This window comes from Amblyomma americanum, chromosome 9 (genome assembly GCF_052857255.1).
Source record: "Amblyomma americanum isolate KBUSLIRL-KWMA chromosome 9, ASM5285725v1, whole genome shotgun sequence".
Lineage (NCBI taxonomy): Eukaryota > Metazoa > Arthropoda > Arachnida > Ixodida > Ixodidae > Amblyomma > Amblyomma americanum.
In genome coordinates, this window is record NC_135505.1 from 93,573,629 (window position 1) to 93,599,549 (window position 25,921).

Sequence of the window (25,921 nt, forward strand, 5' to 3'; positions counted from 1 at the left end):
TTCGCCGAACCAGGATCTGTTGAGCGGATAGTTCCTGGCAGCCGAGCAGAGCCGCCTCTCAGGTAGGAGAAGGGGTGATGGGGGGGGGGGGGGGGGGGGGGATTGCCTGCATGCCCGAACCATGTGAAAGGTGTCGGCCACTTGCCCACAGAATGAGCAGCGGCCGTCAAAAGAAGAATCAAAGTGTTTGAGAACCGCCGGGCACAGCAGGGTGTTTGTAAAGAGCCTAAGGAGGGTTCGTTCGCCAGCGATTCGTCCCTTCATAGGAACGGGGTAGCGCCGGTGTTCGGCACGATAGTGCTCAATATCTTTAAAAGAACGATCACAGCACTCTGTGGAGGAAGGCGCACGCCTCGAGGCACCCTACATGGATGAATGGATGGATAGATGGATCGATGGATTTCACTTGATGGTCCTGCCATCTGGCCCGAGCATTACAGACCAATACTTCGTAGTGCGTTCTAGAGCCGCAACGGCGCTAGCTCTGCTTAATGGCTTCCTCTAGTTGCGCCGGTAGGCTGCACGCGCGCTCGTGTTAATTTTTTTAGGGGGCAATTTCACCAGTTTCAGTGCTTTCGCGTTGGTCCCACTGCTGAGAGCTCCGCGGTAAGCATTTCTCTTACATATGGCGGGCCGGTACGCTCTGTACTGTTATCTCCAGTTGTCAGTGAAATCGATTTCGATCCACTGTTTACATGTCCCTATTTGAAACCAGTGCGTACTACCTGTCGTTTGAACAACCTCACAGTGGCCCTTCGTGCCTTAATACAATCGCTGTCTACACCCTTCCTGGCATTTGACAACCCAGCGATGTATTTCATGTATTGCGGGCAATTCGATGCTGCCGCAGCTCCCACCGCCCTTACGTTCCACTATGTGTTCTGGCATTTTCTACGCGCGCTTGGCCGTGTCGTGGCGCCGGTGTTCTACGTGCAGGCGCTAGCGTAAAGATGTTTTGCTTCGGTTTCAGTAAACGTGCACAAGGGGTTATATAAGCAGGGAGAACAATCCGAAGACTACGAAAGACTCGAATACCCAGACTTGCGCTTAATATATATAATTCCGTGATTATTAACCGACTAGTCCCGCACCAAGATTTGAATCAACAGAGTGCGCCAGTCTGATCAAGTAGCCCAATGTCGCAAGTGCACTATATTGGAGCCTGGTTTTTTTCCATATGAGGCTAGGAGGCGTGCAATCGAGACAGTCCTGTTCATGCATTGCTGTATATCAGTACTCGCACTAAGCAGCCATGAAGTGGAGTTTTTTTGCAGTGCTGGTAAACAGTTGCTAGCTCGTGTTTTCGATGGCGCATAGGTTTCTCGGAAGCAATTAACTTGCGCGCGCCTGTCTTAACGGCGAGCAGAAAAAATTAATGCATTTTGTAGATGGCCGTTTGGTGTCGCTGGAAAGCGACACCTGTCTTGCTAAAAGCAAGACACAGGAGTAAAATTTCACAAGACATGGCTAGGTGGCTTGAGCCACCGCCCGATGCAAAGGGTTCAGCCGTATCCATCCATCCATCCATCCATCCATCCATTGCACTACAGTGTCTCTCTACATCTTATCTTTGGCTGTTGACATTTTAACACACTTGAAGTTTTGTGACTGGCAGTATACTTAGCTTGCATCTGACATCACGGGTGCCATAGTGGTAAACAGGGCAGGCCAGGGCAGGTTTTTAAGAAGTGAATTATAGAAACATACGCCTTTTCCCAGTGATCCTGGTTTGCCTGTATGGCAGCTTCGACGCTGGTGCAAACTGTTTCTCGTTTAGGGTTCCCTAATGCCTGATGTGGCACGCTTTGTAATGCAGCTATGCTGTAACTAGTAAAATTGCTTGTTAGACCAATGTGCGCACTGTTCTAAGAACCACTTGCTCTAGCAGTAAGAAAGCATTAGACACTATTCAGGTCTGAAGTGGATCTCTCTGAATCCATCCAACCATCCGTCCGGTTCTGTTTTCAATGGCGCTGATACTTCAGGGAAGCAAACAAGCTGAACTTAATTTAGAATACATCCACTGGCACTAAAAAGAAGTGCCTTATAAAATTACACCCTAACCTTTCAGTTGATGCCAAATGATTGCAGCTTCCAATAGACACATAGTCAGTGCAGATCGAGTGACTACCCTGCAAGGATAACACTTTTGCAGACCTTACTAAAACCACAAGTAAGGCTATAGGAATAAATGTCAATCACCGGTGACTTTTGCCAAGTTTGCCAAGCACTTCACGCCTTTTCGCACTACATGTCGTGATAATATTGGGATGCATTAGCTGATTTTATCATTATGGTATCCGGGGACATGTTTTGGCCCTGCTCCAAAGTTATCTATCAAGTAGATTTCAATATGTCGACATAAATGGTTTCATTTCTCACAGAAAAAAAAATAATTTCAGGAGTCCCACAGGGTAGCATTTTAGGCCCTGTCCTATTTAATTTGTACATTAACGATATTGTACACATCTGCTCAGATACCAAGTTCGTTATATATGCCGACGACACGAGTGCTTTGGTGCCATCACGTTCTGAAGCTGAAGGAATTACTAAAGCAAATATTTTTCTGCGCAAATTGGACTCGTGGATTTCCAGCAATCAATTAAAACTTAACGGAAACAAAACAAAGGTGGTAATTTTTCGACCAAAAAGTAAACAAATTTCGTTACAAAGAACCGTAATGTTTAGATCCGCAGCCATTGATGTGGTAGATACTGTCAAGTTGTTAGGGGTATATTTTACTTCAACTTTACAATGGAATGATCATGTAAACAGTCTAATCAGCAAACTGAGCTGCATAACTGGAATTTTAAATCGCAACCGCTATACTCTTCCAAAAAAAGTTAAACTAATGGTCGATAACACTCTCTTTGTTTCCCACCTAAACTACTCTCATTTAGTCTGGGGAACATCAACAAAAACTAATCTGTTGAAGCTTGAAAGGCTACAGAAAAAAATAGTACGAATAATTGAAAACGTTGAATACACAGCGCCTTCTTCAGGTATCTTTTCTTCGCTTAATTTATTGAAAGTAAGAAATATTTACGAATACAAATTATGCAGGCAGTACCGTTTAAGTGTCCAACGAGAGAGTACAGTTTTTACTGAAATGGCAGAACTAAAACCCAATTATCCCATCTACAGCACCAGAACACCAGAACGATGGAAAGTTCCAAAATGTCGTGCTGCCTATGGACAACAAACACTCCGGTATAACCTTCCGCGATTATTGAATGCTGCAGAAAAAGAAGGCGCTGATGTATCCAATATGTCTCTTCCAAATATGTACAAATATTTTGCTACTCACTCTTTTTTGTGAATGAACGCACAGGTCTATTTTTATGTTCAATTACATCGCATTGTTTACTTTTAAAAAAAAAAAATGTTTTCCCAGGAGTCCAAACCCAGTGTTCTATTGAAACTCTTATTTAGGCTTATTTTATTTTGTGATGCGATATAGTGCTGTTTATTATTCTTTTTCCCTCTTTGCAACAAAAAAAAAAAATGTGTGTCTATTGTCCCGCTCTGCTGCTGTATGCACTGTAAGGGGGCGGAGGATTTTTCAAGCCACAAATGTACGGCTTTTCCCTCCGCCTCCTTCCACTTCTTTGTGGAGAATAAAACTTGTATGTATGTATGTATGTATGTTAGAAAAAAACGACTGTGAGAGTATGAAGGTAAAACCTTTGTTTTCGAGCACTTCAGTTAGGAAGGAATTTTGCATTGTTAATAACTTCTTTCACACGAGTGCATCATTTTTGTGTATAGGCAGCCAGCAGTGAATTTTGCTGCGTCGATCACAGGGTCATAACACACAGCTTAATAGCAGGAGCAAGCAGTTATTGACGCACCCAAAGTACTTTTCCATGCCACCTGCGTGCGCTTGTAGGCATGAGCTTCCATGCCGCGTCGAAGCCACATGTAGTTATGCTTTAGTTAACCGGGCTACGCCGCGACACTTGGCAAAAGCCAACAGTCGCCGAAACCAAGAAGCATAGGGGATGTTTTTTAAACATGCTTTTATTAATTTGAGGTGTTAATTATTCGGAGGTTAGTAGTGTAATTATTTTATCGCTTAAAGATAAATGATAAGAAAGCAGAAGAAAAAGCAACTACGTGCCACTGGTGGGATCCGAACCCATTACCTCTGAATTTCGCGTCCGGTGCTCTGCCAACTGAGCTACAGTGACAGATGTCCAATCTTCTACTTTCGGGAGTATTTGTGTGCAGTGTAATCAAACCTTGACAGCGCCACCCTAGCCCATAGGGGCAGACGTAGTGCGTCCTGTATTGCCACTAGTGCCAGGTAGGAAAGTGGTTGAACGGTGAAGGTGGAAGCCCCGAGAAAGTCTAGGCAAGGAACGTTGTCGACTAAATGTGCGCCTCTAATGGTTCAGAAGGGGCGGTCATGTTGGTAGTAGTCGATAGCAGTGGTTTTTTGATACTCAGTGAAAGTTTCAATGCTGCCTAGCAACTGCAGGTTACCTGCAGTCCTCACCCGCAGCTACACATTTGTTTTACCAGTGCAATAATTTCCAAATAGCTTTAGACAGGAACGCGGAAGGCTTATTTTCTTGCCCACCTTACAGCTTAGACCTTTAGACCTTGTGTGAATGAAGTTCTGTTTTTTTCTGGATGAAAAATGCGTTAAAGGACTATGGACTACAAATTTTTGCGTACACGTCTTTTCTTTCAAATGATTCATTAGATGCTGCTATACATGGATCACCATGTGATGTTCACCCACAGCCGCTAAATAGTTTGTTTGAATTTCTTCCTGATGCTGTTTGGGTTTCGGTTTCATTAACAAAACAATGGCCATGACGTGTAGTTGACGGTTAGGTCACGTGAGGCATGAAAAAAACCAATATAACTAATGATACATCGTTTGCTGTCATTTCAGCTCTCGAAGCAGGCTGTTTGAAGCATTGTAGAGATGTAAAGTTTCATGTCATTATTTATATGGCAGGTTTTTTTCGTGCCTCAAGTGACCTAAAGGTTGACAAGTCTTTGTTCGGTTGATGAAACTGAAACAGCCTGAGAGAAGAAATTTAATTATATAAGTTATTTAATATTTTTAGGTGAGCACCATGCAGTGATCTATGTATTCTATATCTAAGGCATTATTTGAAGGAAGAAAACATGCAGCTAAAATTAGGTGTCCATAGACCTTTAAGGTTACACACCTTGCATAGGATGAAGATGTCACCAGTCCAGTGCACCATTTGTACAGCCAGTAGCCACTCTTATTGTTCTGCAATGGTATCGGACTAAATGCACTGGTGGCTGAAGTGCGTCGCTGGTGATGCGGAGACCGTACCAGAAAGTATACACTCATAAAGAGAACATGGGAAATCTTCATTGGAGTGTAGCATCTCTTAGGTCTGTCAGTTGAAAGCGATGCTGAAGAAAACTGCATCTCGTTTTTGTTCCCAGTAAAAAATCGATTTCTCGGTGCTTTGTTGCTGTTTTGACGTTTGTGCAGCAGAAAAGGATGCATTTGTTGCTGAGAAACTTGAATTTAAAATAGAAAATTTTTTTTCTATTTTAGCAATAGAGAATAGAAAGGGCTCAGAGGTCGCCAACTACTAGTGGATTGCAGTGCGGTTGAGCCTTTTAGATCCATATTGTAAAAAAAATACTTAATGTCATAGCATTGTGCTTGTGAAAATGGCAGCTGGTGGCCATCCCTCTCTTGCTCTCTCTTTGTCATCATAGAACACTGTAATCCATTAATATAGACCAAATTCAATTTGTCAACCATGTTCTTTTAATAGAAGTGATCAAAGCTAGAGGCACGGCTTACTGAACACCTCTCATGGAGTATAAAGGTTGGAAGGTAGGCTCCTCACCTGAGGGGGTGATGAGAACCTGCTGCGCATGATAAGGAGTATTTTGTGAAGCCTTGGAAGGAAGGAGGGTGCAGGAGACTATAATAAAAGAAAAATGAATGAAAAGGAGATGAAGAAACAAAATAAAAGTAGTGAACGGGAAGACATAGCATGGGCAAAGGAAAAACTGCTAAGAGTAAGAGCAGCAGAAATAAGGATAAAACCTCCATCAGTCTCCAGAACATCCCACGTAATGATTTGTGGAACTTTGCAGCTAGTGATATTTCTATGGCAGTGAAAAGGGAAGGTCTCTTTTTCTGGAGTTGTTTAAAGGCGTGTGGTGGCAGCTGGTTCCCAGTCTTAATGAAACATGTCCTGAAGGAAATGCGTTACTCGTCTAGCTAGCGTTCTTTCACGATGAGGAAGCTAATTGGACAAGGGGCTTGTATGAAGAGAACCTGTGCTGCTTTCAGTTGTCCTTTTGTTCTTGGGATGCATGCGTATATGTGGCCTGTACACTTCGACTGGCTTCGCATATCTGTGTACTTATGTATGTGTTGTGTACATGTACATGTTCTTTGCTTCGGTTTGTGTGGCGCTTCGCAAGTGCGAATTACATTGGTGTACTGTCGGCCACAAAAGTTTGCAGGATCTGCGATGCATGGCGGAGTGCAGCGAATCTGCACTGCTGCGCTGTCTGCCATCACAGAGCATGGTGTCAAGGCTCACTCACAGTACTGCTACAGTGGGCATGCCGTGAGCCTCGACATTGCGCTCTATGACGGTAGATGGCGCAGCAATGCAGTTTTGCTTTTCTCTGCCACGCATCGCAGTTCCCGCAAATTTTTGCAGCTGACAGTATACACTGAAGGTAATATTCTCAGTTCTCTTCAAATTCTAGTTTGTCAAAAAATAGTTTCAAATGAGCATTGCAATGAGCTGTTACAACCTGCATGCTTACCACCTAAATTAATCTGGAGCCTTCTGCTATGGTGCCTCTCATAACCCATGTGTCGTTTCGGGATGTTGAAACCTCACAATTTACAAACTGTAAATAAATAAATAAAACATCTCATCTGGCCTTTTCCACATAAGTGCTAAACATCAGGCCAGCAGAAAAATTATTAAGCCTACTAGCGGGTTTCTCTAAACTGCAGCATATTGCTATCATGGGAGCAACCTGTCTTTCCTGCAGCCTAACTGATTAAAAACTCATCACTCACCCATTCTCACTTGGCATGTTAACTAAGACATTCAGAAGTGGTAAAAACATCATGAACACTAAGCGCTCAGCATTACATATCTAAGCCTGTGCTGCAGTGTCACAGTTCAGCACATTGCACCAAGAAAACTGCCTGGAACAGGCCCTAATGATAGGTGTGGAAGGCCATAGTCACTGTAGTGCGGTCTTAAGGAGAAAGAATTAGGAACCGTAGCTCAATGCCACCAAAGGCATCTTCAAGGCACCTAAAATTGTTCTAGTAGTGTGGTCTACGGAATCCAGGAGAAATAAGGTACTATTAGGATTAAAGGTCCACAGAAAGGGGCGTTTGAGCTTGGCTTTAAAATAACTGCACTATGTAGACTACAGGCCACCGAGCGTCCGTGCCGTGTACGGACCTCAAAAGTGAGCGGGAAATTTACAATACGTTTTTAAAAATTCCCGCTTTCGCACCTCGCGGCGACGCGCGGTGCCGGGCTTTCGCATAAAAACCCGGCATACGACGTCACGTCGTACAAATGACGTCAGCAGCCGGAGGTTATCATTGGCTCACAGCGCCGAATTCAGACATCACGCGCTACCACGGCGGCGGCCACTCCGCGTGCGCCGCAGCCGGCGGAGGTAGGGTAGGGGCCGAGTGAGCGGGGCTGGCGGAGGAGCGCCGCCGTTTTGGGGTGCAAGAGGAGAGGGAAAGGCGCAAAGATGCGGAAGTTCAAATTTTGTCAGCATGTAACTCAGCTTCCACAAAATGCTTTAGAACAATTCTTGCTGGGGGATAATTTCAGACATATCGCACCTTTATTGAGACCCCCGTTCTGGATCACTTTATGTGCGGCAGACATAAGCTGCCGCAGTAGACTTTGAATCAATTTCTTGCACAGCTCATTATTATGCAGATGTGAATTTAAGGTATAAAGCAGGTGGCGATTTGGCAACAAATTGTTTTCAGATGTGGGATGAACTATCCTTGCTACTTTTTTTTATTTCAGCAAAGCTAAAAAGCGCACTTGAAAACTTGCTCTCATTTTACATCTGGTCCAGCACTTTTAAACTTGTGCGACTCGTTTTGGCCATGTCATTCCAATATATTCTAGTATAGAATAGAAGTTACTTGTTTGTTTATTTTTACGCTCAGGGCCGTACAGACATTGCAAAGGTGAGTGGGAGAAAAATGAACAATAAGCAATGTGAGAAAAGAATGTATACATAAATTATTGATCCTATACATACAATGTTAGTTTGACAATAAATTCATTAGTACAGAAGAAAACTGTCAGTGTTTAAACAGTGCTAGCCAAAACTATTGCAAAAGTTATTTTTGTCAGTAATAGATACATTTTCATTAGGAAGATCATTCCATTCTTTGGAAGTACGGATTTGCAAGTCAGAACATATACCATCAAATTCTCTCCTTGTGTTATGCATCCACTTGGTTCTTTGTTTTGCAAGTATGATAACGTACACATAGGCACACAGTGAAGATGTAACTTGGAGCACTCTGGAGTTTATGAAATGCTTACGCCGTCCCATTTCCCATGCAGATGTCTTCAAAACGGCTTTCCTGTAAGGAGTGCTGCATGCAGTTCACCGGCCCTGTGCCCTACATGGACCACATGCAAAGTGCCAGGCACCGGAAAAAGATGGCGGCCCTGAATCAAACTGATGCGGCACCAGCTACGGGTGGCAATGCGACCGCTCCAGCTTCGAACGGCAAGGAAGCGAAACATCCAGCCGCGGGGCTCAAGCACCCATTGCCATTTGTCTGCAAACTTTGCAACATGGCCATGAATTGCGAGACTGCTCTGATTGCTCACAACAAGGTACGTCTGGTGTGTGGGAGTCTCATTTGAAAAGGGTGGTGGGAAACATTACATCAGCCCTGTGGCATAGCAGGGCTATAGAGCAGATGTTGATAATGCCAGTCAGCAATTTGTTCTTTGCTCACAATTGTATTGTATAGCTTATGTGGAAAGAGGGGGTTCTTTAAAGGAGTATAGACACCTAAATTTTGCTTCATGTTTTCCTTGTAACGATGCGTATTGCATTATTATACGTGGATTACCACGTGGTATTCTGCTACGACTGCTAAATAACTTACTATCGAATTTATTTCTCGTGCTGTTTCATTTTCGGTTTCAACAGCCAAACGATGACTTTGACAACGAAGTGTGGTTATAGATCCCTTGAGGCATGAAAAGAAATTGTGGCTCCAATCCATGCTGTGAACGTGTTTGGACAGCGAAGCTGTAGAACAACACCCAATTAACCATTGCGATGTCACTTGAAAATTCACGCACGTGGCTCTACAAAGAGTGAAACCAGAGACAAGTGAAATGTACTTGAGCTGTATGCCTGATTTGAAAGGAAGTGTGCTGTTTGCATTCAATTTTTAGCCTGGCGTTTTTTGCTTACGTCAACGACACGAAAATGCTACCGTAATCTTTACCGGGAAACACATGCGGGGAGAAGGAACGAGCTTCGCATTATTTGCAGGCGCCGTTATCATACATTACGCAGTTTGCACTTCACACAAGCGCTTCGAATGATGTCAACTCCTTTCGAAGCAGCTGCAAATGTAATGTCTACTGGGACACGTTGGACGGTGTTCCCATTGTTCACAAGCGCCTTATCATCCATCATGTGGTTTTGATGCTTGTTTTGTGTTTTTTCTTGATGAAAACGAATACTGAGCTGTATGCTGTATGCCTGATTTCAGAGGAGGTTTACCCTTTATGTACAGTTTAACGTTTTTGTTTGTTACGTTTTATTTTTAATGTGCAATACACGCACACACACACACACACATTTATTGTAAGGAGTACTGTATTGGAGCAGGTCACTGAAGTCCTGCCGCGCCCTCCTCAGACACCTCTGATCGCGGCTCCTCTGACGTACGCCGATGCCATGGTGCGGTCGTGGCCCTCACCTGTTGCCCCTGTCTACAGGCCACCTACCTGGCAGTTAGAACCCCAGCGACCTGCAACCCCACCTTACCGTCCGGTTGCCCGCCTCCGATCACAGCCGCAGCCACTCAACCCCTGACGCACACAAGACAACCGCCCTATTTGCTATGCCTGTGGCGTCGCTGGCCACGTGGCTCGTTTTTGTCGCAGTCATGACCATCGTCCCTACGATTATAGGCGTGGGCCGACGTACGACCTTCCGCAGTCGTCCTCGCTTGCATCACATTAGCCGCCTACGGATTCTTCTCCTAGTTACCATCCCCGCTCCCACCGCTCGCTGTCTCCTGCCCGCCGTCCACGCGGAAAACTAACGGCCGCAGTTCCGGAGGCAAGAACTGCGCCACCTGCGACTCACTCAAAACCTGTTTCTGTGCCTGCAAATATTATTACCATGTCGTTGAGGGAGTCGTCGTCGAAGCACTTGTTGACACTCGTGCAGCCGTTTCCGTTCTCAGTCACACCCTCGGTCGCAGACTCAAAAAAATGATGACGCCCCTTCCTCCCGTTTCTCTCTGCACCGCCAGCGCTCAGGACATTCGACTGTTAGCTGCCTGCACCGCCCGCCTGCTTATTCAGAACGTTCCCTACACAGTCGAGTTCATCGTCCTCGCCCGCTCCTCTCACGACGTTATCCTTGGTTGAGACTTCCTCTCCTCACATCACGCCGTAATTGACTGCGCCCATGCTCAGCTTGACTTGTCGCCCTACAGTGATGCCCCCTTGGATGTACCCGGTGCTGCTGCCGCTACTGTGGTAGTCTCGGAGGACACAGGCGTTCCGCCTTTCTCTTCAGTGCTGGTGCCTCTTTCTTGTGCTGCTCTCTCAGATGCAACTGTCACTTGTACCCCCTCTTTACGATGCGCTGACCAGAAGTCTGTTTTGCTGCCTCATGCCGTGCTGACAATTGTTTGTGGCTCCAGCGCTATTTATGTGGCCAACCCGTTCTCCTGCCCTACCACTTTACTCCGTGGCCAATCGCTTGGTAGTGTTGCCATTCTCGATCCCGCCTCAGCATACCCCCTCGTTGATAGCACGGCCGGCCTTCACGTCAGCGCCATTACGCCTGTTCCCATCACCAATCAGTCTTCTGTCGATATTTTTCACCGGTCCGTCGACGCCACCCTGATGTCTACCCATCGAGACCAGCTTGTCGCCGTTCTGCAACGTTTTCAAGCTTTGTTTTACTACCAGCAACCTTCATTGGGCCGCACCAGCACCGTTACCCGCTGTATTAACACTGGAACCCATGCCCCTTTGCGCCAATGTCCGTACCGCATGTCAGCCGCTGAGCGCCGCATCATTGATGACCAGGCGACCAACATCCTTAAGCGCCACGTGATACAGCCGTCGCACAGCCCGTGGGCATCGCCAGTGGTCCTGGTCAAGAAAAAAGATGGTTCCATCCGGTTCTGCGTGGACTACCGTCGTCTGAACAAGATTACACGCAAGGACGTTTACCCTCTCCCCCGTATCGACGATGCCCTCGACTGCCTGCAGGGCTCTGAATTCTTTTCTTCATTGGACTTGCACTCCGGTTACTGGCAGGTGCCGATGGCGGAGGCCGATCGCCCAAAAACTGCATTCATCACGCCTGACGGGCTCTATGAATTTAATGTCATGCCCTTCGTCCTCTGCAATGCACCCGCCACATTCGAGCGCATGATGGACAACATACTCCGAGGGCTCTAGTGGCACACATGCCTTTGTTATCTAGACGACGTTGTGATCTTTTCCCCGGACTTTTCGTCTCACCTCCAGTGCCTTGAGGCTGTTCTTCGCTGCCTGGTCGATGCTGGCCTCCAACTCAATTTCAAAAAGTGCCGCTTCGGAGCTCGGCAGCTCACTATTCTAGGACATGTCGTGTCGAAAGATGGCGTTCTCCCAGACCCGGCCAAGTTGCGAGCTGTGGCCGAATTTCTGAAGCCCACTTCTGTAAAAGACCTCAGCAGCTTCGTCAGCCTCTGCTCCTACTTGCACTGCTTTGTCCGCAATTTCGCCACTATCATCGACCCCCTGACGTAGCTCCTTTCCAGCCACGACCATTCGGCCTGGTCGCCAGCCTGTGGTGAACCGTTTACGGCACTCCGTCGCCTCCTGACCACTCCACCAATTCTGCGTCACTTCGACCCTCGTGCTCCGACGGAACTCCACACCGATGCTAATGGCGTCGGCCTCGGTGCAGAACTCGCTCAGCGCAAGCAAGGCTTTGACGAATACGTAGTCGCTTACGCTAGCCGGACACTCACAAAAGCTGAAGCCAACTATTCTGTCACCGAGAAGGAGCGTTTAGCCATCCTTTGGCCGATCGTCAAATTTCGCCCCTACCTGTACGGGCGCCCTTTTGACGTTGTCACCGATCACCACGCCCTCTGCTGGTTGTCCTTTTTGAAAGATCCCTCCGGTCGGCTGGCGCCCTGGGCTCTGCGACTCCTAGAGTACGACATTCGCGTTATCTATCGTTCCGGCCGCAAACATGCCGATGTTGAGGCCCTCTCACGTTCCCCTGTACCATCTGTGGCAGTGCCTTGTATATCCGCCCTGCTTTCTTTGACGTTTGAGTCCGCTGACATGGCTTCCAAGCAACGCAAAGACCCATGGATCACTTGCCTCTTAGATCTCTTATCTGGCCAATTGTCTCGACCTCCTTCCCGTGCTCTCCGTCGTCAGTCCCACCATTTCGCCATACGAGACAAGCTTCTTTACCGCCACAACTACCTCCCGGATGGTCGCAAGTGGCTTTTCGTCATTCCGACACATCTGCGCTCCTTCATTTGCTCTTCGTACCACGATGATCCCCAGTGTGCCCATGCCGGATTCTTGAAGACCTTCACCCGTCTACGACAGCGGTACTACTGGCGTGGGATGGCCCGTTATGTCCGCCAGTTCGTTCAGTCTTTCACCACATGCCAGTGACGCAAACATCCACCTCGCTGACCCACCGCTCCTATGCAGCCACTGCCTTGCCCAGCGCAGCCCTTTGAGCGTGTTGGCATCGACCTCTACGGCCCTCTTCCCAGTACATCAACCGGGAACCGCTGGATCATCGTTGCCATCGACCACCTTACACCCTATGCTGAAAACGTCGCCTTTACCATCCGCTACAGCCCACGACATTGCATCCTTCATTCTCCATCGCATCATTCTTCGCCATGGTGCGCCCAAAGAGCTGCTCGGTGATAGAGGTCCGGCCTTCCTCTCTGAAGTTGTAGAACCTATCCTTCAGGAATGCAACGTCGTTCACCGCGCCTGCTCCGCCTACCATCCCCAGACAAATGGCATGGTTGAGTGTTTTAACTGCACCCTCGGCGACATGCTGGCCATTTTTAGGTGTGGGGCTTCTGTCCCGTAGCAGGCCACCGGCGTTGGGGGATTGCGCTTCGATCCCACCGCTGCCACCAGTTGTTAGGAGTGGGCCCCTGGTTCGCCTGTGCCGTCTCTCGCCAAGGTCGGTGTCCCAAGGTTCTGGATTGGGAGACTGCTGTTGTGGGGTGACGAAGAGATGAGAGGGTCTTCAAGGTTGAGAAGAGACTGAAAAGGTTTATTTACATTTTTACATAGTTCGAAAGAGTGAATCGGGAGCTGGCTGATCACACGCCAGATCGCTGCTTAAATAGCGTCCGCTGTCCCCAGGTCTCTAGTTGGGGGAATTTAGTTCATTAAAAATGCGTCGAATCACTGTGAATCACGTGTCCAGTCTTTAGGGTCCGCCTTCCAGGACGCCCCCAGCAACACACTCTTGCCACTTCTAGCAGATTATGGTCCGCGCTGTCCAGGCAACAGTGATGAATAGCCCGAAGGGGGTCCCATGTCAGCGTCGAAGGTCAGTCACCTGCACTCCACAGCGGTAGCGTGGGAACTAAAGGTTGCCACTGCAGTTTGCAGAATGTTCCACGCGTAGCGTGGGAACTAAAGGTTGCCACTGCAGTTTGCAGAAGGTTCCACGTATAAGGAAAAGCACTTAGTCTAAGATGAGGTTGTTTTCGAAGCACGAGGATTCCGGCGACGTTGGCTTAGTCAAACACTGCCGCATTTGCCACGGCTCAATTGCAATCCCACCCCTCGCCGGCTCCCCCGCCGTCCCCTCCGGGAGAAAGATGTCCCGGGTGGGTCCGGCATTTAGAACAAACGACAGGTTCACCAAAGCCATTCTCGGGCAGCGGACGGCCGTTTCACCCCGTAAACAGCAGGGGGGGGTCCCTTGTAGACGCCACCACCTGCACTCGTGGCGCTACAACCACGTCGACGGCCCTTTGAAGCCTCTGTCGATTGATGCTTCTCAGTGGCTTGAATATTCTTGGCATGTTGGCGTCTCCAAACGTAACAGCTCCTCCGCGGCCAGGACAATCTCGATCGGCCAGTGGTCACAATCACTGGTCGAGGAGAGATGACTTGAGTTGTAGCGTGGGAGGCCCTTCATCGTGTCTGCAAGCACAGAGCAGAGTCCAAAACCTCGGACAACGGAGGCATTAGTCGAAACCAACCACTCAACATAGTGCCACTCCCCAGGCAGTGCTCAAAATTCACCCGAGAGCCGCCAGGCTGTTATGCAAAACGACTGCATTGTCGACATTAACGTAAGCACAAAATTTTGTAGCTGACAGCAATAGTCTCGGCTACTAAGATCAGCTTCCATGTCTGCCAAATTCGCTGCCAAGGCCCGATTCGCCGTACACGACTTGAAGAGGGGTGGCAAATTTGGAAGCAAAATTAGAATAAACAAACAAACGAGCACCTCAATTTTGCTCGAAATTAGGGTCAAGAGAGCGTCCGCGTCTCATCTGATGTCGCCAAAGACAGACTGCCAAGTTGTACAATACGCGGTGGTGTGTCAAAGCCTACAAATTCTTGATTAGAAACTCTATTCCTTATCAGTCAAAGCTTTGATTCCCTTATACAACCAGAATACTGATCGATTGCTTAAAATTTGGCCCGCGCTCAAATTAATCCACAACTGTTCGAGTTGAACTCGTAAAGATGGGAATGCGCATCGCAATCCTTACTCCTTCCCGTACTGGCGAGAGACTCCTCTTACACTCAATTAGTCAGTCATGCGCCTCATCACCATCACTTGTACAGAAAGCTGCTACAGCTGTTCTCCGCAGAAGTCTGTAGCCTCACTTCATTCGCTTAATCTTTAAATACCAAAATCGGCTAGCTAACCTAGCGCCGCTAAACACCGGTACTCAGATGGGCACAAATACACATACTTTCATTGCCTCTGCAATGCGTTCACTACACTGTCTCTAATGAGACAAATGTTTCATACCTAACTATGGCCTTCCCAATCAAAACTTGACTTCCGATATCTGCTAAAGATACTAAGCGAAACGTGTGCTCAAAATTCAAACACAAAGAAATTTGCTTGCTCGGAACGGTTCTACATAAGCAAATAGCTCATTGTCTACTCGGGAACTGTCTTCGCGAAACTCCTGTGAGTGCCTTTATCACTTGGTAGCATCTCAAATTGACACACGTTCTTTCTAACCCAACCGCACAATTACCTTTATTGAATTGTTAAGAAAACAGTAACACTTGATCGAATCCAAATTTTTAACCTAAAACAAAGTAGCATTTCCTTCCCCGATTTTACACGCACACAACCGAAAGAGGAATAATAAAAAAAACAGCTACTTCGAATGGCTACGCGGGGTGAAACATGGCTCACCACCCCCGCGTCGAAAGGATTAGTCTTTCAGCCGCGCCCACCGGGGTCGCGCTCTGACTGATTGTACTGCTGTCAACTCGTGACAAAGGGCAACTGAAAAAGGACGTTCCTGATCGCTACTGTCATCTCCATGGCCCCTCGACGCGCTCAGAAGGCCCCGGTAGCCCGTGCAGTGCCGATAACCGATTCCGGGTGACGGACCGCGACCAGCGCGAGAAGCTACTCTGTTCTCGCCCCAAGCAAGCCCGCCTACCCTTTCGCCCTGCGCGCTTCCTCGAATACAGTGCGGAAAGTGCAGGACGCATCCTTCTCCAGAGCGCGCGCTGAACATGCCTGCGTGCGTGGTCTCTGTTGCTCAACCCCTGCGCTCACATGCGCCGGGTGTCCAGCGATCTAGCGCCTTCTGATCTTTCGGGTAGATTTCCTTTCTTCCTTACCGCCTTACTATTAGGTCGGGGGGGTCCGTGTCTTCCCGCTGGCCGATGCCCTTTGAAAAGCCTCGCCCCTGTTCTGCTAGGTAGACGCTCTTACCTTTCCATTATTGCGGCCGCCTTTAGAAGCACCTGCGCGTGCCCTCTGACCAGTAACTGTAGCTGCAAGATTACAAGGTCCAATGCGGGAAGGGTTTTCTTTTCCTTCTGCCGCATTTTCATGTATGCTAACATTAGCACCTGTCTGTGCAGCTATGTTTAGGGCTTGACATTTCAACCGCTTTTTCTTGGTCCTTGCCCTATACCTTTTTTTTACGCCTAGACACTTCTGTTTGCGCCTCCTGACCACAACTAGATTCATCTAGTTTTTCTGCTCGGAGACCTTTATCCAATTGCAAACTGGCCACTTTGCCTTCGCAGGTCAGTGTCAGCTCCACACTGCTGTCAGATGGACCTTCCGCTGCCCCCGAGTTGGGCAGTTCGCTTTCCTGAAGGCAGTCCTCCACCGACCGCTTATCGGCCTGAGCGCTTACCCCTGAAACGCCCTGCTCGCCTGCAATGGAGCTTTCCTCCTCTGTCTCCCCGTGGCTTTCGATAAGCGTTTCAACATTACAGCTCCGCAATCTTCATGCAGGTTGTGCGCTGTTTCACAATACTGTTTTACGTCGTCACGTCTGTCCAACTGGAACGATCCGGCCTGACTCGCTTTCTCTGGAGTCTTGCCTCTCGAGATCTCATCTTCCAGTTTCTTTATCTCATACGCGAGCTGTAACCTTCTGAGCTCCTGTTCCTCTCGCTCGGCCGCTAGCCGTTGGCGCTCATTTTCCTCTTGCTTTCGCTCATCTTCCTTTCTCTTTCGCTCACCTTTTTTTTTTCGCTCTGCATTGAGGGGTTCCCATGTATCAATAATTATTCCTTCCTCGGCGGTTTCCAAGAGCAATTTGCAAATGTCCGAGTTTTTTACCTTAACCCCTACGTCTACACCCAACTCTTCGCACAATGACAGCAAATCTGTCCTTGGTAACTTCATTAGATCCATGTTTGCTGCTCTGAGCCTTGACTTTGCTGAACAACTGTTGACGTGAGCTACACACACTTGTCTCACTGAACAACTTCCCTCGATTCCCAGCAGTTCAAAGTATTAACCCAAACATTTGAAGCCTGGCGAATCTCGAACAAAGTTCAAGCACTCACCCGCTGAAGCAACACCACGCCGCATGGTCGATCCAACCGCTGCCAACCAGTTGTTAGGTGTGGGGTTTCTGTCCCGTAGCAGGCCACCGGTGTTGGGGGATTACACTTCGATCCCACCGCTGCCACCAGTTGTTAGATGCGGGCCCCTGGTTCGCCTGTGCCGTCTCTCGCCAAGGTCGGTGTCCTTGGGTTCCGGATCGGGAGACTGCTGTAGTGGGGTTGACGAAGAGATGAGAGGGTCTTCGAGGTTGAGAAGAGACTGAAGGGTTTATTTACATTTTTACATAGTTCGAAAGAGTGAATCGGGAGCTGGCTGATCACACGCCAGATCGCTGCTTAAATAGGGTCCGCTGTCCCCAGGTCTCTAGTTGGGGGAATTTAGTTCATTAAAAATGCGTCGAATCACTGTGATGTAGATCACGTGTCCAGTATTTAGGGTCCACCTTCCAGGACATCCCCAGCAACACACTCTTGCCACTTCTGGCAGATTTTGGTCCGCGCTGTCCAGGCAACAGTGATGAATAGCCCGAAGGGGGTCCCATGGCAGCGTTGAAGGTCAGTCACCTGCAATCCACAGCGGTAGCGTGGGAACTAAAGGTTGCCACTGCAGTTTGCAGAAGGTTCCACGTATGAGGAAAAGCACTTAGTCTAAGATGAGGTTGTTTTCGAAGCACGAGGATTCCGGCGACGTTGGCTTAGTCAAACACGGCCGCATTTGCCATGGCTCAATTGCAATCCCGCTGTTTGCCGGCTCCCCCGCCGTCCCCTCCGGGAGAAAGATGTCCCGGGTGGGTCCGGCATTTAGAACAAACGACAGGTTCACCAAAGCCGTTCTCAGGCAGCGGACGGCCGTTTCACCCCGTAAACTATGCCGAAGAATGCAACTATGCCGAAGAATGCCAACAGCTTGCCCGGTCATTCACTTCTCACGCTCAGCAGCAGCAGAAAGCACCCGTGATCCCCCTGCACTTCCTCCCGCTTACCTTCCTGACTCTTTAGTCGGGCTATGGGTACCCTCCTCAGGTCCCGGCCTTTCCTCCAAACTTGTTAGCAAGTACCAGGGACCCTACCGTATTCTTCAGCAGACATCCCCCGTCATTTACCTCATCGAACCCCTTACGCCATCCCCTGATCATCGCCGCCGAGGCCGCGCCATTGTCCACACGACCCGCCTGAAACCATATTACGACCCTGCCGTCGTCACATCGCCCTAGGCCGCCAGGATGGTGCCCTTTCGCCCGGGGAAAATTGTAAGACTGACCTTCGGCTTCGGAATCTTCAGAGGCTGGCGCTTAACGAAGAAGACGATGAGAAGCTCTGAAGCTCGAGCGCCAAACGCTCGGTACCTCGTGCGTGCTCTAAACCGAACGCTGCCTCTGGTCTATGCCTGGACTGTACTGCGGGTTGTTCGCGAAGCTGTGCTTTGCAAGACGTCCCTTATTACAATATATATAAATTTTTTATATTACGACTGCTTTATGATCAGTACATGATTGACGATTTCTATGCTGTTGGGTACTTTTCCACTCGGAGTAGCATTCAGTTTTTAGCCTGGCATTTTTTGCTGACGACGACAACACGAAAATTTCTTTGGACAGTAGAAGTATACAGCTTTGCTATAAAAACCTACGAACAAATTAACTTGATGAGGTTGCTGCCCCTGTTTGGCATGGGCAACAGACAGTCATGCTAGAGATGTTCACATAAACATAGTAAAACAATGCACAATACATACAGGTGTTGTAGCTGAACATAAATTTACGTTCGCTGTGTACGTTCATGTAGACACTCTTATACACCATATATATGTATTTTCTACTCGCCTATACAAACATAACTTAAAGCACGTAGGTATGGCTGACGAAAGCACAGTACCCAGCTATGGCAACCTTATATGTAGATTATGAGAAACTTGAAAGTTCAGCAGTCATGCAGGCATTGCAGAGTCGGGGGTGTAGAAGAGCCTTATGTAAAAATATTGGAAGATATCTATAGCGGGCTATACATATCAGCAATAAAATTTCAATGAAAAAGGATGTCAGGCATTGAGACATAATCACGCCAATGCTATTCACTGCCTGTTTACAGGAGGTATTCCGAGGCCTGGATTGGAAACGTTTGGGGATAAGAGTTAATGGAGAATACCTTAGTAATCTGCGATTCGCTGATGACATTGCCTTGCTGAGTCACTCAGGATATGAACTGCAAAGCATGATCAATGAGTTAGACAGGCAGAGCAGTACTGTGGGTCTAAAAATTAATATGCAGAAAACCAAAGTACCTCATATACTGGTGTAAGGGCCGCACCCCCAACTTTGCAGGCAAAACTTTGAAAAAAAAAAAAAAATTTTCTTAGCCAAGCGTGAAAATTTGTGCACCAGCAAAAGTTAAATTTCACTCACCACTACTAGATGATGCTAGCTGCTTTCAACTCCCTTTCATCATCAGTGCTTTGAGATCACGTGGGAATGCAGTCTTATTTTTGCAACCGTTTCTCTCTGGAAGCCATTTTTTCTTTGTATGGTGCTGTGGTCATGGTCAGTATGTTGGTGTGTTGTGGTTACTGTGTGCATTGTTGTTCAGTGGATCGCGGCCTGTGTTTACCACTTGGTGACGATGGGCAGAGATTTGGTTTCGTACACCGCGGCCTTCCAAGACTAAAGCTGTGGCTTGCGCCGAAGAACACAGCAAGCGGGTGGCTGGATGCCAGTTTGACATCGACGAGAAGTGTGTGCGTCGGCGTAGCAAACGGAAAACAGCTCGCTGGAACAAATCGAAAGTGGAAAGCATTCTGCGGGAAGCAGTGCAAGCTTCCGGAGCTTGAAAAGGAACTTGTGTAGTACGTCACTACGACGGGAAAAAACGGCTATGCAGTGTCGACAGAGATGATCCGCGCTAAAGCCGTTGCCGTCGCTCGCCACATGGGCACTTTCCTTCTGAATTTTAAAGCAAGTAGGGATGGTTTCAACGCTTTATGAACCTAAACGGGCTCTCCATTCGGCGCAGACTGGAAATTCGAAGCAAGGTGACTGGAATACCGAACCAGATGGATGGCACCGAAGACGACTACCTCTGGGAAGGTGTCCATGAAATGAGCTCTTCAAGTGTTGCTGCCAGACCGAAAGCGACGAGGAATTTAATAAAGTATGTGTTGTCATCTAGCACTGTTTACATTATAATTTAGAACAGTCACAGCAACAGTGCGACATTTCTGCCAGTGTTGTAGGCATTACCGAAAAAAGTAACTAAATACGTTATTCGTTACACTAAAAAAAAGGAACGTGTTACCACCCTACGTTACCTACAAAAAAAGGTAACGCGTTACCGTTACCGAAAAAAGTACCGCACGTTATTTTGCCGTTACTTCATGGCCATAAATTTTATTTTGTGCGTCTTTGCCTTAAAAACTCACGATCACAATTTTATAAAGCTCATATTTCACATGAATCTTCTAGCCCAAAGAACATTTTTATGCAAAATCCTGATTTAACGATAATACTTTGAACAAATGTACAGGAGCTTAGCAATGTTATAGTGCCCTAAAGTTGCCTGTAGAGTTAAATGTGATGGCTTCTCTGTTGCACATGGTGAAGCCATTTTCTGAATGTGACTTAAACACAAAATGAGACTTCATTGTCAATTGAAACTTCGCAAAGAAAACATCGCAAACTCTCAACGAATTTACAGGAACTCTGAAAAGTGTGATGTTCCAAAATGCTGGGCATGCTTCCACTCTTTAGAAAGTTGTGTGTGTGTGAGTGGTTTTGGAAGGGGAAGTAGGTGAAGGCAAGTGTGTAAATGCGTGTTCGTGCACGTGTTTCGTGCTTTATGGCTATTCTCTCTTTTTTTTTAGTTGGGTGCATCGTCATGGGCAGGTGTTTTCTGGCTAGCATGCGAGCCGCAACAAGGGTCGAGAGCATCTGTACATTTTTGTTTATTTGCAACATCATTCAGGTGATTTGTGCTTGTTTTTCTAAATAAGGGGCGGAGTGGGGGACAATTGGAACAAAAAGCAACTGCAGTAGAATCTCGGTGATATGAACCCGGCTTATACGAGTTTCGGTGTGATACGAATTCGTAAAATTCCCCCGCTGAAATGCATTGTGTACAATGGGCAAAAATTCAGATGTTCCGAACGCTTTTCCGCGTCGCGCCGGGTGATACGAACTTTGGTACCGCGACCGTCGAGCCGCCACCGGCGCAGCGTGCGCTAGTGTCGGTTTGGGATTCCGCAGCAGCAGGCTGATGTGGCAAGCGAAGCTTTCTCTCTCTAGTTTTTGGGGGCGGCCTCTTCACCTTTTTTTTTGTTGTTGCCCGAGGCTAGCGCCGCTGTTTATTATTCCGTTCGCCCTGCGAACCAGCCAACCCAACCAGCCGGGCGCGATTTGTCCTCTCCACTTTTTTCGCGGCCCTGTGCGCCCGTTCCGCCAGTCTTTTCCCTACAGCCAGTTTGCAGATCGTCACACCAGCAACAGCTCCCGCTTCTTTGTTGCCTCGTGCGCGACGACTATGGAAGTGCAGCGTGTTGTTTGCATGTGTCATTTTATGAGCATTGATTGCGTCAGCCCGAAAGGTACTGCAGTCAGTAAGATGTCGCGACCAAATTATGCAGAATGTGCAGCTTTTTGGCTTAAACTCCAAAGAAGCGAAGACTGCTCACCATGTAAAGTTAGAACTTCTCCTAACATGGTTTAAAGAGGTCACCGCGGCTGGCGTCAACGTTGATGGAAAAGTTCTGCGTGAGAAGGCTACGGACATCGCACTCACGCTTGGAATTGAAAATTTTCAGGCCTCTGGTGGCTGGATTCCGATTTAAGGCAAGGCATGACCTAACCTTTTGCGGTGAAGGGAAAAAGGTTGACGCCTCCGTTGTTGAAAATTGGATGGCAACCACGCTGCAGTCTTTCATCACGGTATATGACGCTCGAGATGTTTTTAACATTGAGGAGGCAGGGCTATTTTACAATCTTCAGCCCAAAAAGCGTCTCTGCTTCAAGGGCGAAGCCTGCCAGGGAGGACAAAAGAGTAAGCAGCATGTGACGGTTTTGTTTTGCAGCAACGCTGACAGGTCAGAAATAGTGAAACTGACCGTCATTGGAAAATACAAAAAGCCCCAGTGCTTCAAGGCAGCCTGTCGTTTGCCCTGCACATATAGAGCCAATAAAAGACGTGGGTGATGTCGGCTCTGTTTGTGGAGTTCGTCACACACTTGAACCATAAGATGTCATGCAAGAACATAAAGATTGTTTTGCTGCTGGAGTGCGATGTGAGTGCACGTTAAAGAACCCCAGGTGGTCGAAATTTCCGGAGCCCTTCACTACGGCATCTCTCATAGCCTGAGCCGCTTTGGGACGTAAAACCCCCATAAACTAATCTAACCTTTTGCTGCTGGACCAGTGTGCGGCGCATCCGAAGCACATGACGCTACAGAGCATCCAAGTGGTATTCCTGCCCCCGAACGCTACTAGTCATGTGCATTTTCAGCCACTGGATGCTGGCATTATCAGAAACGTAAAGCACCACTTCAAAGGTTTGTTGGTGCGCCGCCTCCTTGCTAAGATTGACCGTAAGGACGCAAATATGCAGATTAGTCTTTTGGGTGCTATGCATTTTATTGCCGTGGCTTGGGAGCGCGTCTCCACTGCAACCATCGCGAATTGTTTCGCAAATGTGGGATTTTTAAATCCACAATGGCCACTGCCTCGCAAGTGCCAGAGCCAATTCCGGTTGATGTTTGGAACCAGCTTGGTGTTGACTGCAGTGCCGACAGTTTCGTCACCGCGGACGACGGTCTCGTCACCTGTGGTCTGCGTACAGTAGAAGACATCGTGGAGGAGGTATCGTCGCAGCCTAGAATTTCGACTAGTGACGAAGAAGACGACGTGAGTCAAAATGGTGATGACCAACCACCGTCGGGAGCTGAAACTATGCACGCTCTCGATATTCTGCGGCATGTTGTGACATCCGAGACTGTGCGTGAGAACACTACAGCCCAGTTCTTCAGCTTCGAAAATTCTCTGCTGGCCGACCTCACGGAGAAGAAGACTCAGAAGGACATACGTGATTTCTTTCCACGTAAATATATGTTTTTTTTTTGCGTCTCTCGAGGTTTTGGGACGGATTTCACTTGTTTTTTGGTGATACGAAATTTCGGGCGATACAAATATTTTCGCCTCCCCTTGAGATTCGTATCACCGAGATTCTACTGAAGTAACGAGACACCTTACGTTACCAAAAAATGTTAATGTAAGTACGTTACCCGTTACACTTGGGAAATGGTAACGAGTACATTACTTAGTTACCAAAAGAAGTAACACGTTACCGGTAACGCCGTTACTTGTAACGCGTTACCGCCAACACTGGTTTCTGCAGATAGATATAGGCCTGACTCGTGTAAGAGCCGCACCCCATCAAAATCTCAGAAAAAAAACTACGGCCCTTACACGAGTATACATGGTAATGCTCAACAGTCTTGGAAGGAAACAGCAGTTGATAATTGGTAGCAAGGTGCTGGAAGCGGTCAGGGAATATGTCTACTTAGTGCAGATAGGGACCGCAGATCCGGATCATGAGATTGAAATAACTAGAAGGATAAGAATGGGGAGGTACGCATTTGGCAGGTTCTCTCAGATCGTGAATGGCAGTTTACCAACATCTCTCAAAATAAAATTGTATAAGAGCTGTATCTTACCGGTACTCACCTGTGGGGCAGAAACATGGAGGCTATCCAAAAGGGTTCAACTTAAGGACAGTGCAGCGAGCTATGGAAAGAAAAATGATTGGTGCAGCCTTAAGAGACTAAAGACAGGAAGAGGGCAGTGTTGGTGAGGAGTGAAACGCAGGTTAATGACGTTCTCGTCGAAATAAATGAGCTTGGTCAGGGCATGCAATGCGAAGGCAAGATAACTGATTTTCTTTAAGGGTAACAGTGCATCGCGAGAGAAAGCAAGCATAGCAGAACGTGGGAGAAAGTTAGGTGGTTGGATGAGATTAAGAAGTTTGCGAGGATTGGGAGGCCGCAGCTGACATAGGACAGGGTTATTTGGAGAGATATGCAAGAGGCCTTTGTCCTGCAGTGGGCGTAGTCAATCTGCTGCTGATGATGATGAGTTAGTTTTAGTGTTAGCACTCTAATTACCCATAAAATGGTGCCATACTTTTGCAGTGGTAAATATTTTAATGTGCTTGCAAATATTGCAGAAGGTCACTAAGTCAACTGTCATAGTATTTTAACTTTTTTTGCTGAATACACTGATTTCCAATTTCTTGGAAATCACTTCTGATATTGCACTCATTGATTAGGTTGAAAACTCTGGCAAAGAAAGATCCAAGATCTGGACATTATTGCCAGTGAATCCTCGAGATGTGTTCTTTGTGATTGTGCTTGAGTGTTATTCCTAGTTTATGCGCAGTGCTCTCTCTTGAAATTGCAGCTTAAAGGGCCACTGACCAGGTGTCTGGACATTTTAGACACAAGCCCAGTTCATCTCCACAAAATACTAGAGCCATGCGCAGCCTTCAAAAGTAGTAAAAATTCAAATGAAAGCCCGTTTGCTCTTTCTTTCGAGAAGTCGACCTCCTCATCCGCTAGCTGGCATCCCGAACCTTGCGGATGTTGTCATCCACCAAACCTTTGCGAAAGACATTTCATTAGTCTGTCGCTCTGACTGATGGTGAAGGGTGGGCATAGCCGATGCATTGGGTGATCTACTTGTGCGTGTGCTTTACGTCGCTGCTTTCGTTTTCGCATATGCATACAAGCCTACAGAAACAAAAGTTTTTAGTTTCTTGTCCCCATTCACGTATTATTCAGCGTGTTCTGTGTGTTGTGCCATGTCGTACAGCTTTCACCTCGTTTGCGCTCTTGACCACTCAGTATGCACACTGCTTCTCGCCCGTCCTTCTAGTCTACACCGCTACTGTCCTGTTTTTCTCAGCTCCGTTGAAAGCCACGAACTTATGAACAGAGAGAAGGCACAAAGACATACAAGAAACACACTAACACACAGAGAAGCGCACAGGCTTGTTTTCCAAGAAAATCCCAGAGATTTCCTGGGTACACGCTTTGCCATACGTTTTGAATGAAAGGGACTCCCACGCCTCTGGTCACAAAACTAGGGGGGGGGGCTGATGAAAACGAACATACAGGCATGGAAAGGGCGTTCATTAACTAGCGATGACACTGATGAGAACATGTGAAGGGAAGCATTCGGTAACATGTTAAGGTGATCAATCTGATCAGGTCTCTCGATTGTTTTTGTATGAAGAAAATTCCTCAACACTGTTTCTTCGGTTGTTGGATGGGCACGCAGCAACTGGAGTTGAACCACAACTACGATTCTGTACAAATTGCTAGAAGATTATGCCTTTAGCCATTATCTGCAAGCAAAAAAAACAAAAACAACTGGGGTGAGGAAGGACAAAGAAAAAAGTGCAACAAAATACTGCTAGGAGCCCCCGCTGTCCCCTCCCCCAAGAAATATCCGGGGTAGCAAAAACCAGGAACAGAATACCTTCGAAGGCGGGATCATGAGATAGACGTGTGACATACTCCACCAGACTTTCCATGCCTTCTGGTAACCTTGGAGGAGAAGGGCGAATTTTGCTTGCGGCGG

At 47.5% G+C, this 25,921-nt stretch overlaps 1 protein-coding gene across 1 annotated transcript in view; it reads left to right on the forward strand.

Annotated features, from left to right (window-relative positions):
* Positions 1–474: 474 nt before the first annotated feature.
* The window catches only part of LOC144103804 (uncharacterized), a 36,140-nt gene continuing 10,693 nt past the window's right edge, over positions 475–25,921 (forward strand). The window contains exons 1-2 of the mRNA XM_077636506.1: positions 475–606; positions 8,595–8,873. Coding sequence (XP_077492632.1) covers positions 8,595–8,873 — 279 coding nt within the window. The 5' untranslated portion in view covers positions 475–606. The remainder of the gene's footprint in view (positions 607–8,594; positions 8,874–25,921) is intronic.